This window comes from Dreissena polymorpha, chromosome 5 (assembly GCF_020536995.1).
Source record: "Dreissena polymorpha isolate Duluth1 chromosome 5, UMN_Dpol_1.0, whole genome shotgun sequence".
Taxonomy (NCBI): Eukaryota; Metazoa; Mollusca; class Bivalvia; order Myida; family Dreissenidae; genus Dreissena; species Dreissena polymorpha.
The window spans coordinates 42,943,379-42,961,405 of record NC_068359.1 but is presented as its reverse complement, the minus strand read 5'-3'; the positions used below and the strand labels follow the sequence as shown (position 1 = coordinate 42,961,405).

Here is an 18,027-nt window from a genome sequence, read left to right as displayed (position 1 = left end):
GGGATATATGGCGTGGATCAAGTCGATGGAATAAATAATACCACCTCAACAATATAAAACTTTATTTACAGATTATCATCAAAATTCCAAGTAAACATTCACTGAAACAAAAACAAGCGAATGGATGTTGAAATCTGGTGTTGCAACAAAATGATTTCGTTGAACCAATTTTAAGCCATTTTTACGCTGCATAGGATAGGTTGACAAAGGCACTACTTTCATCATATAGACGAAATCTGGGTCAAACATTACATTAAAGGCTTATTTAGAAACTTGTTCTTTTGAAACAAACTAAATATTGATTTTTAATTGTATATATGCGAACACTGTGCTTAGTTCTGATATTGCATGCACGTGTGTCAATTAAAATACACACAACATCTAACACTAAACATACAATGCCGGTACATCAAAAGTAGAACATCTAATAATTCCTAAATAGTTCAAATGCAATATGTACAAGTGGTATTAAAGTTTATATAACACAAGTAAATGGACGTTATTAAACTGGCGAATCGTTTTAAATGGGCTGTGAGAAGTAATAACCAACTTACGGTATGTGCATGAAATTGTAAATCCCTGTTACGTAAACAAGTTACGTGTACTTACAAAATAACGATGGATATATGAAGCTGGTAAAAAATTGCACAGCAATTTTCCATTTACAATTAAGATAGCACTCTGTGTAGAAAGCGCACTTGGAAAGATAAATATTTACAAGACCTGAATGATACATAAAAATGTAATAACACGTGACTTGAATTCAACAAGATCTGCACAACAAGAATCCATCAAAACATTTTCAAACCAAACGGTAGCAGTGAATACAATTGAAACGACAAAAATTTAAAAAGATATTCACACCAAACAAAATTAATGCGCACAATCTACGTGACTAAAACCTTTTCTATACAGTATGGAGCATATTTGTTAGTTTCGGTAGATTAAATATTTCATATCAACGAAATTAATACTTTCACAAGTATAACAAAGAATTATAATGTACCTAAAGTTATCAAATTTTCTTTTACTTTGATGCTTTCTCTTAAGTTGATTTACATTTAAAAGAGTTAAACTGGTGCATAATTATGTCATGACGTAAAAAACAGTCATTTTAAACTAAAATAAAAAAAATATGAGCGATAATTATCACTGTTATTTTTCAATTTTTCACTATTTTTAAACAGCGCAATATCGCTTCTACATCACTGTTTTTTCTCTGTCTACATCAGGAAAGCATTAAATAAATCATCTGTAACGTTTGCCGTTAACTGGAAAAGAAATATCTTTAGTAAAAACATCAGGGTAAAGCCTGTATTTGAAAATTAAGGTTGTGTTTCTAAATACATTTAATTGAATTGAAAACAAACGTTTAATTGTTGTTACTATTGTCGGCTGTTAATCGCTTATCCACCGCATACAATGTTGTGTAATGTAGTGCACATTTATCTATACAATTTTTAATTCATGTTTATGAATTAATTACACCAGACAGGTTTAGAATCCGCTCGTTAGTTCTATATGAGATACGATAGCTTCACGCTGAATATTCGGCTAGCATCGTTGCAAAAAGAAATGCTTCATCTCTACAATTTTCTATTCGGCCAATACAGTAAAAAGAGTGTTTTTAATACTTTAACATTGAGATAAGGTGTAGGTAAGGCCTATCCAAACGTTTCCATACCAATAAACGTTTACATGTATAGGCATTTTGTGACTAATGATTGATTATTAGAGATCAAGTACCATTATATCCAGCCCTAGAAATCGTGAACTGGCACTATTATACACCTTAGTGTAAATGTTCATAGACTATACCATAAAATCCTCAGTGTTTATATTTGGTTCATGCTTTCGTGTTAAACAATTTTAGTATCCAAATTTCGGTTCCGTGATGGAGAACGCCTGATTAGTGTGTCCCTGATGTGTGTTCTGGTACGTGTGCTCCGACGTTGGTTTATTGTCAATCTCCTCGTAAATGGGCGGTTCTTCTTCGTATGACGTCACGCCCAACTCGTCGCAATTATTGATTTCGTCGTATGAGGGTGGGTTTAGGGGCGGAGCATAATCAGGAAGGTTGGGAAATTTGACATCGTTGACGTACGTGTGAGTGCCAACACGTGGTGCACAGATTGCGTAAATGGAGTTGACAAAGTCGGGTCTTCGGTGCTCGGTTGTCGGCGTGTCTCTGTGACTTCGCTGCTGTCGAATTCGGACGGCCAGGCAAATACATACACTCAGAGCAACGACAAATCCAATTGAAGATCCCACTGAGAAACAGGAAAATGTGTAAAAGGGTATGCGATTTCTTAAAAATCAGATCTTGCATGACTAGCGAGCATAAGACACAATAAATGCACTCCTTAAAGTCTGACACGAAACATGCTTTTGCAACAAAACAGCGCTATACATTCCGCGTCACATAACTACAAACATTTTCCAAAATGGTATGCATGCAGACAATTCATATTAACCATTTGCTGCATATATTTGTACCTATGATGTCTTAGAAAATTGCATTACAGTTAATATTTACAATCGACCCGATTTTTAATATAGAAGTTGATGTTAAAAATGTCATTTCACTCACAAATTATTCCGATAGACATTGGCCCCTCCTTTCTTGCTCTGAGCTCCGAAGGCATGCTGGTCTCACTCATATCTGAAGAACAGTACTTTAAATCAATTGGTGTTTCCAGAGATACAAATCTAAGGTAGTTTTCATTTGAAGCAGACTAAATATTATTTTGGTATATTATATAAATCATCGCATTAATATCTGACAGTTTTAACTTCTGTGCATTGTTTATGCCATTCCTATTGCAATCTAACACCTTATATTGAAGCTCAACATATCATTACAAAGACTTGTAAATATTCTGTTTTGCTTTGATGTATTATAATAACTATATTTTATCATATATTTGTTTTGATATGTTTTACATTAAAGGGGCCTTTTCACAGATTTTGGCATATTTTGAAGTTTGTCATTAAATGCTTTATATTGATAAATGTAAACATTGGATCTTAAAAGCTCCAGTGAAAAATCAAGAATAAAATTTAAAAAAGGAAAAAAAAGTAGCCGGTACCAGGGCTCGAACCAATGACCCCCGGAGTCCTGGAGTTAGTCTGAAGTAAAAACGCATTAGCCCTCTCGGCTATTCCGCCGGATATACAAACGTTTTATTTTATACCTTATATAAGCAATTTTCGTAGTTTCGTAAATTTAAACGACAACAACAGAACTCTCCAAATTATTCAATCGTTTCGCGTTACAACGCTTTATAATTTTTAGGTCAAAAGATACATAAAATGACTATATTGGACTATGGTAAATGTTCAGTAATACTGTTTCCTCACAAATATCATAACTAAAACGATAATTTGCGAATCTGAAACAACTTTTTTCAATTTAGTCAATTTACCAAACCGTGAAAAGATCCCTTTAAATGTTTACAAGTCAGGTATTTTTAGGAAGAATCACAACGACACACGTATAAGTATTTAATATGCGTCCAATTTTACTATAGGCAATTAATTACGTACTTTCGTCAAAAACTCGCACAATGAAGGCGCATATTGCCTGGTTTTTATCGTAGTCCCATGCAGTAATGCTAACTGGGTAGGCGCCGACCGGCAACAACGTGTTCCGGATTACATCTCCATCGATGACCAATCGGTAAATTCCGACATTGTCCGTCACCTCCGGATCTTGCCACGTGACCCTCTCGCTGTTCAACGCGTATATTTCCGTAGGACATGACGTGAACTTTGGCGGAAAAGGGTCTTAAACAAAAAATGTAATGCTGAAACAACCATGTATACTATGTTAATGATGACTGCGATAATGGAAATGCATGCACTTTTTCATTAGTTTATGTCACGTGTGTGTATTTAACTAACAGCGTTTATTATGCTTCAGGTAAACAATGTTAGTAAAAAAAACGTTTAACCATTAATTCGAAGTAATTCAATCACACTGTTCATTCTTGAAATCAGATTTTTTTTGAACATGAAAAACTAAGTGAAGCGTTTTAAAACATTTATATTCTTTAAAAATAAAATATACCAAATCATTAAGATATTACCACAGACGCATGTTTATATTGTACAATACAATATTTTCATCAATTAATAATTTAATATGAATGTATTTGATAATTATATAATTGTATTGTTGACCAAATTCAACTTATAGATATCGTAAAACTACCTAATTCATTATTATGTTGCCTACCTCTGACAATCACTTGAAACTGGCATTCGGCCCGACGTCCGAACTGATCAGAGCTTGAGAACGCCATCACTATGTGCACGTTCTTTCTTACGTCGGAAGAATGGCTATGAAACAACTGTTTATCGCTGTACGTCACCTATACAATAGATTCAATCTGTGACTTACGAACTGATTTTAACGTATGGTTGTGTTAACGCCACAGCATGTTGCTGTATAATGCAAATCAGGATAAAGCTTTGTTTGATGAAAACCGTCTAATCGTGCTCAATGGAAATATTGCATATTGATGATTTGCCAAATATGCCAATTTGGTTACCATGAAAATCCATCATGGTCGTATCGTTAGTAAAGAGCAATATCTGAACAATTAAATATTTTCCTACTCAGAAGCAAGGGGTTAAAATGGCTTCATACAACCAGTATAAAACCAGAAAAGCCTGCGAGTAACTCGCAGTATGTTCAGGTTCTATGCTGTTTGCTTCTCGCCTGTACCTTAGGGATTGAAATGAAGCCTATAAAATTCTAAGTAAGTAAACACGTGTTTAAGTAAGTACCTGAATTGTTAAGGGTTACAGTAAAAATATAGGAGTTATATGGTTTGAGTCTTGGTCTAATCAGATCAACAGAGACTGAGAGGATGTATGTATGTGTACAGCAACATACCTCCAGCTCCATCCCGTACATGTCCACGGCATTCAGGCCAATAGAGCAAAGCGAAACAGGACCGCCTTCTTCCGTGATGTCAACGGCAATGAACCGACTGGGACAGTTTGTAAATCTCGGAGCTGGAACAGCGGAGCAATTCATGAACTATATTTCTTATATGCATTTTTCGTTTTGCATTGTATGATTTCGTATGTATATTTGATAAGCATCTGCAACACGCGTTGTTTTGATAACGACCATTTGTGGAAATGATTATGATATCAGTTCATCGATAAATGTACAGCTTCGAATCAATGCATAGATAAGTGCACAGATTCGTATTAATTCATTGATTAATGTTTCAGCTTCGTATGAGTACATCGATTCATTTCAGCTTGGTATCAACTCACTGAGTGTCATAGTTTCGTACAAGCTCATTGATTAATATTTCAGCTTCGTATCAGTTCATTGATTAATGTTACGACTTCCTATCAGTTCATTAATGGTTCTGCTTCGTAAAAGTTTATTTATTAATAGTTCAGCTTCGTTTTAGTTGATTGAGTAATGTTGGAGCTTCGTATCAATTCATGTATTAATGTTACAGCTTCGTATAGGTCCATTGAGTAATGTTACAGCTTCGTATCGATTCATTGATTTATGTTACAGCTTCGTATCAATTCATGGATTAATGTTTCAGCTAAATATCATTCATTGATGTATGTTACAGCTTGGTATCAGTTCATGGATTTATGTTACAGCTTCGAATCAATTATTGACTATTGTTAAAGACTCCTTATGCGCATTGTTTACGCGTTTATAAAACTTATTTAAAACAAACAGGTTCCAGTTAAAACACACCTTCTCCATCTAGTACGTTGGTACCTGGAAATAAACAAACAAATAAGTTATTTTAATTTGTTTATGTTATTTTACACATAGATATAAACAGATAGATGAAAGGTTTGCAACAAAATGCGCTTCGTCGTTTCAATACACAAATATAGATACGCGTATATAGAAAACAGTATTAAACCATGATTTGTAAACTTAATAAATCCACTGAACACGTAAAACCGAAATCACGCCAAAGGCATAATCCTTCTTAATTACCGGGACATATTTTGCAGCAATGCCCTTGCACCCGTATGGATGTATGGCCGTCAGGACATTGAATCGGAGGGCACTGCATCGTGGTGCACTTCAAAACTCCCCACGTCAGACATACACATCTCTAAAGCATGCAATAATGGAATCACGTATCAAGTTAAATATAGGAATATTATTAGACAGTTGTAGTATGAAAAATATATATTGAACGCACACACTCTGTGTTTGTCTACAAGAGATCAGATGAGAAAGATTTTTCGTTATGCGAATGCTACACTTAAAGCATATACAAATTATTCCCATTACAAAGGTTGTGTACATAATTTGTTGATACTTCTTCGTTCTTTGTTCATATTTAAATACCAAAATAATTATTATATTATATTTGTACTTACTTCAATCACTCGCATGGCGAGTTAACAAAAAACATTGAAGATTTCTTCCTAAATAACTACTACTTCTACTACTACTACTACTACTACTACTACTACTACTACTACCTACTACTACTACTACTACTACTACTACTACTACTACTACTACTACTACTACTACTACTACTACAACTACTACTACTACTACTACTACTACTACTTCGAATACTACTACTACGAATACTACGAATACTACTACGAATACGAATACTTCTACGAATACTACTACAAATACTAACACTACGAATACTAATACAAATACTAGTACTAATAATAACAAGAGCCATGTTAACATGGCCATCCCCGCCGAAATGTATTTGCTTGTATGAGAACATTTGTTTTAGAGAGTAGAGTAATATTTGTAAACCATGGCACCTGTGTCATCTATTTATATTTCAACGATCAATTAGTTATATAGTGTTGGAGTTATGCTGTAGAGAATTAAATATATGGAAATGAAAGAAAAGGAGGTAATTAAAAAGGAAGACTATAAACAGTTAATGTTCTTGATCATTGTATTTATAATTTGGAGTTAAACTCTGGACAAGAATTTAATGTAAAATTATAATAACACAAAGGGAGTTTCAAGTAAATCCCTTCAGTTGATTTGGAGTTCTGCTCCGAACACAAATTTACCATGAAATAAACACAAATTTACCATGAAATTAAATAAAAGGTTATGTTTTAAATTGCAAGTGCATCCCTTATATAGAAATGTTTATGTTTTAAGTATAAGTGAATCCCTTATAAAGAATTAGAGTTATGCCTCGGACAAACATTTACTTTTAAATTAAATAAAGGGAGATAATTCCAAAACTAAGGTAGATAGAGTTATGATATTTGGTCACTGCACTCTTCCTAGTTGGCATCTGTGTATATATGAAATTTCACGTTAATCCTTTCAGTAGATGTAGAGTAAATCCCTTCAGTAGATTTAGAGTTATGCTCCGGACAAAATGGATACAAATTTACTACGAAATTAAATAAAAGGAGATAATTCAAAGACTACGGCCGATAGAGTTATGGTTCATGTTTACTGCACTTCTCCTTGTTGCCATCTGTTTACATGTCAAGTTTCTAGTAAATCCCTTCAGTAGATTTAGAGTTATGCTCCGGACAAAAATTGACTTTGAAATTATATAAAGGGAGATGATTAAAAAATTAAGGTAGATAGAGTTATATTGTTCTTGGTCACTGCACTTCTCCTAGTTGCCATCTGTTTATTTTCTAAGTTTCAAGTAAATCCATTGAATAGATTTGGAGTTATGCTCTGGACAAAGTTTCGGGCGGAAGGACGGACGGACGGAGACTATTACTATATCCCTTCCGAAATTTCGGCGGGGATAGTAATCATCAAAACTAATTTTATTGAGCAGAAACCATTTTCCTATTTTACCTTTAACCTTGACCTTTACCTGACGAGCCCTAAATGCAACCTCAAGCTTTGGCTCTGTTTAAGCTCCCCATATCAAACGTTGTATTGTTTTTTTTTAATCGCAAACTATAGTTATTAAATAGAAACCTATTTTTAGATAGCAGACAACATTAATGTGGCAAATGGTGGACAATTTAAGAGCCATTATTCAAAAGTGCATCATGCAATTTCACTGGTTATCAATCATAGTTAAGATTATATGGCCACAAATAATACCATACAGTTTCATGATCTAACAATGTAAACTTTCTCAAATTTAGAGAGCGAACAGGGTAAATTTTACTTTTATAAATACAAGGGCCATAATTCAAAAGTGTTTAATGCAATCTGAATGACATCAAACTTTGCCATAAACCTCATACTAACTTTTGTGATGATTCAGTTTAAGGTTTTTGAGTTATAAAGTGGACATCATTCTCCTGGACGCCACCAACAACATCGCTTTTCTTTTCTTTTTTAAACAGACATTTTATTGTAAAAAATACACAAGCTTGGACTGAATAGTTTTTCTGAAGATTATTTAAAGCAACAACCTAAATGACTTTAATAATTAATTTCATTTATCTACTTTATTTATTTATTTCATAATTACAACTCAACAAACACGTGAAAGCTTCTGGAAATCTCTATGTCCAAGTAGTCTAGCCGAGGACTTTGGGCAACCACAATATTTACCCAACTAAAGTACAGAAGGAATACGAAGCCACTTTAAAAAGCCGTCAACGTAAATGAATGCACAAGCTTACAAACCGCAGGACCCGAGTCACTTAACAACCAACAAATTACATATGCTTACCGCAAATGTGTCACCAGGAAAGGAAATCCGGCAGATAAAACTAATCAAGTTTAATCTGCCATATCTCAATATTGATTTTAAATGCAGACTGATATGGCCCTTATTGAAAATACTAATTCTAATGTTCCACTTCACAAGCATTGAAGGGGTTTAACTGTAAATAACATTTCCAGTATCCGAAAACCGCTTGTCGCGTTTTGTGGTTATAGCGTAAAACTAAGGTATTGGATAATGCATTTGTGTGCGGATAGGACAGTGTTACACTCTATCCACTTTTGGTAAATACTTAAAATCATTGCCTTCAACAGCGCTACTCCAAAAAGTTGCACACTCCCCACCAACAAAGTATATGACAGGAAATGCGTGACACACCATACAGTTTTTTGCAATACTTCTTTATCTAAACATGTATTGCTGAGCGGACTGTGGCTCTTTAGCGATATGGCCAAGATATGCCTTTAAAAATATGCCCAGATTATGCCTGCATGAAATCTATTTTAAGATATAACTCAATTGATTAGTCAGTCCGCATGCAACCAGGATTTTGGCGCAAAAATGAAATACCTGAATAATTAATGTTACCGGCTTTTTTGTGCAAATATTGTGCAACCATAATGCTTAATTATGGCAAATAATGCAGCAATGTATTGCTCAAAATTGAGTTTATTATATACAGAATCACTTGACATGAGAAATGTCTGAATGATATGCATATTTGAACAAAAACTTTGATATCTTTACATAAAATCATTAAGATTTAAATTGAAAAAATAAGGTTACTAAACATGAAAGAAATCTCAATTAAGGATATGAAGAGTTCTACTTCACTGCAGAAAAAAAATGTTGTTTTTTACTAATAACTTATTTAAATAAATAATCTTTTTTTATTTAAAGAATATAAATAAAAATAAGGCTTCAAAATATTTGTTCTTAGTATTTAAAGTTTGTATTTGTAATGTTGTTCCTGAATTGTTAAATCAAAAACATGCATAGCTTTTTTTTTCATTTATAGAAAAAGGGTATTATTCTAAACTTTCTATTGTTTGCTAGTAGTGTGTCGAAACTTAACTAAAACAATTTGTGGATCAGTGCATGACAACAAACCGCAAGTGATCTAGAAGATCATACAAAGTACAATCACATCAGAACCCGGATCTATTCAGTATGACAATAGATTTTAAAACTATAAACTTGTAACAAGAGCTTATCACAGTAGTGCCAAATCCCCGCCGAAATGTGTTTGCTTGTATGAGAACATTTGTTTTAGAGAGTAGAATAATATTTGTAAAACCTGGCACCTGTGTCATCTATTTATATTTCAAGGATCAATTAGTTATATAGTGTTGGAGTTATGCTGTAGACAATAAAATATATGGAAAATGAAAGAAAGGGAGGTAATTAAAAAAGAAAACTATGAACAGTTACTGTTCTTGATCACTGTATTTTTCCTTGAACTCATCTATTAATTTTACAGTGAATACTTGGGTGTTCAAATTAAAATATTATTGTAAAATTAGAGAAAGGGAGATATTAAAAACTGAAAAGCTAAAATATTTACTATGAAATAATATTAAATATAATTTAAAATTAGAATTAAATAAAATATAAATAAAAAAATAAAAAACGGAGATAATTAAAAAACTACGGTCTAAAGAGTTATGGTTCATGTTCACTGCACTTCTCCTAGTTGCCATCTGTTAATAGTTCTAGTTGCAAGTCAATACCTTCAGTAGATTTAGAGTTATGTTCCGGGCAGAAATTAACTTTGAAATTAATAAAGGGAGATACTTCAAAAACTAATGTAGATAGAGTTATGGTTCTTAATCACTTCACTTCTCCTACTTTCCATCTGTTTATATTTCAAGTTTCAAGTAAATCTCTTCAGTAGATTTAGAGTTATGCTCCGGACAAAAAAAAATTGACATTATATAGTGGGAGATAATTCAAAAAGTAAGGTACATAGAGTCATGGTTCTTAATCATTGCACTTCTCCTAATTGCCATCTATTTATATTTCAAGTTTCAAGTAAATCCCTCCAATAGATTAAGAGTCATGCTCTGGACAAAAATTAACTTTGAAATTATATAAAGGGAGATATTTAAAAAACTAAGTTAGATAGAGTAATGGTTCTTGGTCACTGCACTTCTCCTAGTTGCCATCTGTTTATATTCTAAATTTAAAGTAAATCCATTGAATAGATTTGGAGTTATGCTCTGGAAAAAGCTTCGGACGGAAGGACGGACAGACAGACGGACGGAGACTATTACTATATCCCCCTCCGAAATTTCACTTCGGCGGGGATAATTATACTTCTACTAATAATAATAATAACTTAGTACAATTTGTATTAAAAATCCATCAAAATGTTATATAATAGATATGTTGTCAATGTTTCATGCTATACAGTAAAATGTCCAATTTTAGAAGCAAAGATCAAAATACCTCGCAAGCAGATGGTGAAAACATTTCACCGGGTTTATATAAGTGACCATTTGCAGAGCAAGACATGTTTTCTGGTTTTCTGCAAACACCTTTGCATCCGTCAAAGCAACATATGGCGTTTCCGGAGCATTCAGCGTCTCTATGACAGTCGCCAGACTCGTCCTTGCATTCCTTAGACATTTCAGTTCTATCAATGACTGGACAATGGTAGTTGACATCTGAGAAAGATAAAACATCCTCGCACTGTGTATGATGTGAGTATTCTCATGGATAAATTCAGATACCATATCAAGATAATGTGTTATACATTTATAAAATGTGTTTTGTGTATAAATACGCATTTTTAATCATTTGGAGTGGATTGTTTTGCAGGGAAATGCCACTGCCTGCCACCTAAGCATTTTGATTCCATGCATGTATTTTAATTCTAAATACATTTCGCAATAAACTAATATATAAAATGGTGAAACCTACTGAATTGGCAACGGAAACCTTGGTAACCAGCTGGGCAATCACACCGGGCTTGTACTCCATCCAATCGGCAGCTACCACCGTTCAAGCAGGTTTCCAAGCATTCGACTGAAAGACATAACTGAAACGTCTGTGTGTTGATAATTTTAATTGATGAATATGTTACGTACTTAAAAAGACTCAGAACATGACTGGTCAACAAAAATCGAGAATATTTATAAATATACAACCATTTATATGCATTGATTTAATGTCTTTAAGGTCGCATAAATATCCCAATAACCAGCTTGTTGGTTGAAAAACACTTTTTAAAGGCTCCTGTACAATTATGTTGCATTTTTTACATACAATAGTATTATTGAGTACGCGTTAAGTATGAGATACAAGTGGAGACAAATGCGTTTACTCCGGGCACACATATAATAGAGGAGAATTGATTTACTCAGCTGAATTACAGTGGATACATATTACTACAGTGTGCCATGTTCAATAAAGCTGTGACATATATTATTCCGTTTTGCACAAACAGAAAAACAACAACTGATTAGGTTAGGATTACACGCAAATACTCTGTTTGTCCCTGATGTGATCCGAATTTCGCATGTATAGTTATTAATATAACATACACAATATTTTTCCATGAAAACATTCGCAACAAAAAACAACAACAGCAGCTCGAAAATGAAAACAATAGTTTAACTTCTGTATCAACATGGTGTTATTATTTAGGCATCGTTTCCCTATATAAAACTATACGTGTATAGCTATAGCTTCTATACTATATATAATGGTATATACAGCGCAAATGTGTTAAAAACTATATCCGGGTGTATACAGCGCAAATGTATTCAAACCTAGATACGGGTATATTCAGAACAATTGTGTACACCATTATATACTTATATATACATGTACCATTTTCACACTGCTCTCCCGAGAATCTGCTGGAGCTGCAGACACACACCGGCCGTCCAGCGACCATCTCGCAACGTCCACCATTGAGACATGGCTTTTGGCAAATCGCTTAAATACATTTTGTCAAATAATCTTCAAAAATGTTCATTTTACAAAGCATTCGATATATCACTGCTGGCTTCTGTCTTTTGACTCGAATTCTATTATATTATAACATAAGTTAGTTGATTTGTCTTTACGCGTGTTATAATATATTGAATCTTGAATATACGAAATGTTTTACAAAAATGTTTTAATCTCACAAGTATACATGCCAGAAGCCGCAATTTACATAAACGATACTGTTGTTAGGCGGATAATCGGTCTTAATTCACAAATGATCGTATTAAATAATATATTGTGTGATCACGGGTACATATAAATCGATTATCTTACAAAACCCAACAATTTTTTCTGTTTATTTAATCTTTTTTCCGCAGTTTATTTAGTTTAAATAACAAATATATTTAAACAAGATGCCCACGTTTGCTCACCTGAGACTCTAGGCAACTAAACTGCTGTCAGCAACTTTCGAGATGTTTCTGAAACCATTTTCTAACTTGGCCAAAATAGTAACCAAAGAGGTAACACGGTTTTACTATAGTCATATAAGGATAAATGCCCTGCCCTACTGGCGGCAATGTTTTTCAACGGACGAGAACCATTTTCGAACCAAAGATAAAACAAGGTTTTACTATAGAAATATAAGGAAACATGCCCCACCCTAGCGGCCATGTTTTAAAACAGACCGGTATCATTTTCAAACCCATCCAATATATCATTAGATCAATATCTTCTGACCAAGTTTTATTAAAATTGGACTATAAATGTGACTTTCAGAGTGTTAACAAGGTTTTACTATAACCATACAAGGAAAAATGACCCGTCCCTTAGTGGTCATGTTTTTCAACCAACCAAAACCAATGTCTAACTCGTTCAAGATATCACAGTGACACAATTTATGGACAAGTTTAATGAAGATCGGACAATAAATGTTGCCTGTAGAGTTTTAACAAAGCAAATGTTGACAACAGACGACGCACGACGGACAAAAGGCGATCACAAAAACTCACCATGAGCACAACGTGCTCAGGTGAGCTAAAAATTAATTATACATTTATTTTACCACATAACAACAATACAGTTGAATATTGTTTGCATAACATTAGCGTGCATTCTTTGTTAACAGCATTAACCAAACTTCCCTTACGTTCTTCGCATGTTGATCCTGTAAACATTGGCAGACACATACATTTGTTTCCTTCAGGCATCCCGCCATTTTCACAGCGCTTTTGCAAGTCACTTGGATACCCCGCTGTGAATATAACATGATTTTAATATCCATTACACAGTTTAGCAAATCTATATAACACAATAATATATACAATTACATGTGCTTGTGTGTGAAATAAGCATAACGCACCTTTGACGCACTGTCTGTTTTCATCCAGGTCATAGCCGGAGCAGCATCCGCGGTGACTGCACGTGTAGACTGGGCAAGGCACTTGCTTGGTCGCGAATTGTAGGCTAGAAAACAGGTTGGAGATACAAAACATGTAAAATGTCTCGTTGTATGCCATGTTTTACCGCTGCGTGTATAATGTTCATTTTTTCCAAAATGGACTTTTTGTTTGTGATACTTGGTTGCAGTAAACAGTAAGAATGGGTTCCGTTTTGTGATCACAATAATATATTTCGTAATTAAATTAAAAGATGCGCATGAAAACCAACCTTTGTTAAAAAGAATGACTAAACAAAATAATTTTGTGGAATTATGCGTTCGATATACCGGTATACGCATAGCTTATTCAGTTAAATCCTTTTATAGAAATACGTGAAGATCTTTCATATAAAACCTAGAATCAGTTATCAGGGAATTGATCTTAAATAATACAAACGCAATTTACGCAACATGCTTATGAATATCAATATGTTTATTGATTTATTAACTTACAAGCATACATCAGGAATATCTGGGTAACATCCAGAGATGTACATCACAAGACATGTGCTGTTTTCGATCTTAAGCTCGAAGCACTCGTGTGTGTCCGGGTCCTGTGAGGGGCACATCGCGCCGTGCAACGGTTTCCATTTTCTACCCCACCTTAAACCCAATTATATTATATAAACGGAAGTAAGAGAAGCCTACCGGTATTTAACAATAGTGCTTGGTTTTGGCAGCATTGGTCTGAACCACTTGGACGACGCATGACCAGAATTTTACTACAAAAGTTCGGTCGCAACGGCTATTTTAGTTATGTCTTTATACTAAGTTGAAGATGGCCAAAGTATAAAGAAAGGCTTTAATTAGTTCTCTCTCCTGTAGGGTGCAAGGGACATTTTACTTTCTTTATATGTATACAGTAAATATATCGTGTTGATAATATGTTGTAAATGAAGTAAACGTATTATAAGATTGTTGTTTCTTTCCTTCATGATCATAGTTTATATTTTGTTATATAATACAAGGATGCACACAAGCAGCAGTCACCATTGTACAACATGCGGCCACACAAATACTGTTTTAACCCTTTGCATGCTGGGAAATTTGTCGTCTGCTAAAATGTCGTCTGCTGAATTTCTAAGATAAGCATTTTCTTCGATTTTGTTTCAAAGAATACTATCAGAATAGCAAACAGTTTGGATCCTGATGAGACGCCACGTTCTGTGGCGTCTCATCTGGATCCAAACTGTTTGCAAAGGCCTTCAAAATTCGGTTCCAGCACTGAAAGAGTTAATTAACTATCATACAAATGTACCCTGATACTAGCACTTATCATACTATGCGGTAAGAAGTTAAGGCCGGTGGTTTATATTAAAAGCTGTTCACCACTTTCTGTCCAAACGCCAACCAGCCCACCAACACACAACACTACTCGTCCGTACGTTTGTCCATTTGTCCGTCTGACTAGTCTGTCTGTCTTTTCAACTTCGAATTTCTTTAAAATAAGTATTGCTATTGTTGCTGAAGACAGCAAAAATATACATCTCTGAAACTACAACCTCTAGATATGTCATGTCTGGTATGTAAACTTGTTTTACATAATATTGGCCCGCTACTTAGTTTTATAAAATCATGAAACCGGAAAGTTTTCGTTCGGACCCATTTGGTCATTTAGGTCTAGTCAATAAAGACATATACATAGCAATGTTACTTAATTATTTTCCTCTGAAACCACAACGCCTAAAGATTTAATATTTTGTATGTAACAGTTTATGGTGGTTCTCTACCAACTTTGTGCAAACAAAGTATCAAAGTCCTTATATGGTAATAATTGGTAATAATTTAGTCCCATGGCCAAATTGTTCGATGTCACAACTTGTTACATATTACTACATGAGAGGTCGGGATACGGGGGTATACCGTGGTATGTTCTAATGTTAAATTCATACGTTGTGATACAAAAACGGAACAATAAACAATCATAGTGTTTACTGAAGATTATATACATGTACATACTCTTATTTCAGGTGCATATTATGTTTGTTATGTATTAGACAATTGCTGCAAAGCCTTTCTGTAATTCAGTTTGAATAAAGGACGTTGTGTTACACAGAAAAACCACATAAGCGTATTCACATGTAGGCTAAATGGCATCTTCAAAAATAGAAGCAATGTGCGATAGACGTGAATGATAGTAATTTGATGTGTGATAATTGCAAGCAGATTATTTTGTTGAAATAGTGAGGAAATAAGGGTTTCAAGTGGTATACAAATGATCTATTTGTTTGTTTTTATTTGAATAAAACAAACCCCATACCAACCTCTGAACTGTTGTGAAATTGCAAGACGTTCAGAAATCGCATGAAAATTAACAAACATTGTATATAAGCCCCTGCATGCCAGACTTTTCCATTAGCAGAGATGCATAACCAAGGCGTATAGGCGTGTCATACTTTCAAGGTACGATACGCCAAACATTAAATTGCGCGTTGATCTAAAGTGCTACCTAAATAAGAATATCTATGAAAACTGTCCGAAGTGGCGATTCATTTTTCGGCGTAAGCTGCATAAGCCAGCTTTTCACCTTAGCCTGACCCTTGTAAGTGTCCAATAAAATTCCAATAAAATTTCCCGCGGCTAGGTACGAATGAATACACTTCATTTATTCCATTGGCTGATTTGAGTATACCACCAGAACATTGGAAACATATCCGCGTCTTTGTAACACTGTTTTACTGTATGAAACAATTTTATCTCGAATGAAAAAGCTTAATAGATAGAACAGTTTTACACTCAATTCTCGACATCAATACAGTTTGTGCGTACACCTTTTATTTTCAGAGTATTACCAGCGCAAGAGCGTTTATACTTAAAAGGCTATGTTCTCATATTTAGTACTTACTTCCTTATTCCTGTCAACATGTTAACATGTAAAAGTATAAAGAGCAATGGAAGCGAGGCCTCACTTTAAAGCATTGCATTTCAACCCGCGAGGTATATCGGGTCAATTGGCGGACATTCAGAGTTTATATACAGGTCATCACCGGAGTTGGCGGCCAGTAAAATAATCGTTATATAATAAAGACGCTATCCGTGAACTAGGTGACCTGGAATTTTCTTTAGACCAGAAATATGTTAAATGAAGATATTCAGCAATATAATTATGGTATGTAAATAATAGATTCTTAATGTGTTTTCAACAATACAATGATAAATATTATTGTTGATAAATTTAACAATAATTATTCGTCCATATTGCTTAATGTACTAAAGTGATATTATGAGCATGTAACAGTTTATATATCTGTCTATCGCAACCGTTGATTATTTTTGATGTTTCTACTTCATATACACTTATATTAATTAATGCAGCATCATCATACTAAAACAATATACCAGAAAGAGAAAAATAATGCATTTGAATATCAACCGTACTTTCGTTTGACAACTGATCATGCGTTTACGAGTTGAACCTAAATTTAGTTTTAGTGCAGATTTGTTCATACGACACAAAGATACGAAATTGTTTTACGGATCATTTCAGCTTACAGGACTGGGTGGGTCACGTAAGAATATAGAATATAAAATATATTTTTATAAACAACTGGTAGCAAGGTGAGTTGCAGATAATTAATCAGTAACCACATTTTAACTAACTATTTTGACCTGTTAATTCTTTTCAGCTCAATTCAACAGTGCAAAATGCCCATAATATCACTTTAAGCATTAGCACGATGATAATTGATACTGTTAATAATCGAATCAAATAGCAATGCCCGACAAACCACTAAAACAGGTTTGTTCGAAGAACGCGCCTATAAATACGGATACTTCTCGTGTGGCCGGTTGACTCATATGTTTAAATTTCACTTCCATTCTTCTTTTGGTTTTCTGTTTTGTATCTATAGGTTTATGACCAGCAATATGTTATAATGTAAAATAAGCCGCGAAAACTCCCCGTAACATCCCGTACTGCGTGTGATGCAGCTAAGAACTGCACAGAAAAAGACATTCGCTATCCTTGATCTCATTCATTGAACTATTTACGCCGTATATCTTTTT

General features: G+C 34.1%; 1 protein-coding gene across 1 annotated transcript in view; it reads right to left on the bottom strand.

The window, feature by feature from the left end:
- Nucleotides 1-47: 47 nt before the first annotated feature.
- The window catches only part of LOC127880824 (sushi, von Willebrand factor type A, EGF and pentraxin domain-containing protein 1-like), a 20,292-nt gene continuing 2,312 nt past the window's right edge, over nt 48-18,027 (bottom strand). The window contains exons 2-14 of the mRNA XM_052428272.1: nt 14,476-14,625; nt 13,945-14,048; nt 13,732-13,836; nt 12,483-12,590; nt 11,571-11,675; nt 11,097-11,314; nt 5,993-6,113; nt 5,741-5,764; nt 4,901-5,022; nt 4,238-4,373; nt 3,547-3,786; nt 2,591-2,662; nt 48-2,270 (exon numbers count right to left, since the gene is read on the bottom strand). Coding sequence (XP_052284232.1) covers nt 1,870-2,270; nt 2,591-2,662; nt 3,547-3,786; nt 4,238-4,373; nt 4,901-5,022; nt 5,741-5,764; nt 5,993-6,113; nt 11,097-11,314; nt 11,571-11,675; nt 12,483-12,590; nt 13,732-13,836; nt 13,945-14,048; nt 14,476-14,625 — 1,906 coding nt within the window. The 3' untranslated portion in view covers nt 48-1,869. The remainder of the gene's footprint in view (nt 2,271-2,590; nt 2,663-3,546; nt 3,787-4,237; nt 4,374-4,900; nt 5,023-5,740; nt 5,765-5,992; nt 6,114-11,096; nt 11,315-11,570; nt 11,676-12,482; nt 12,591-13,731; nt 13,837-13,944; nt 14,049-14,475; nt 14,626-18,027) is intronic.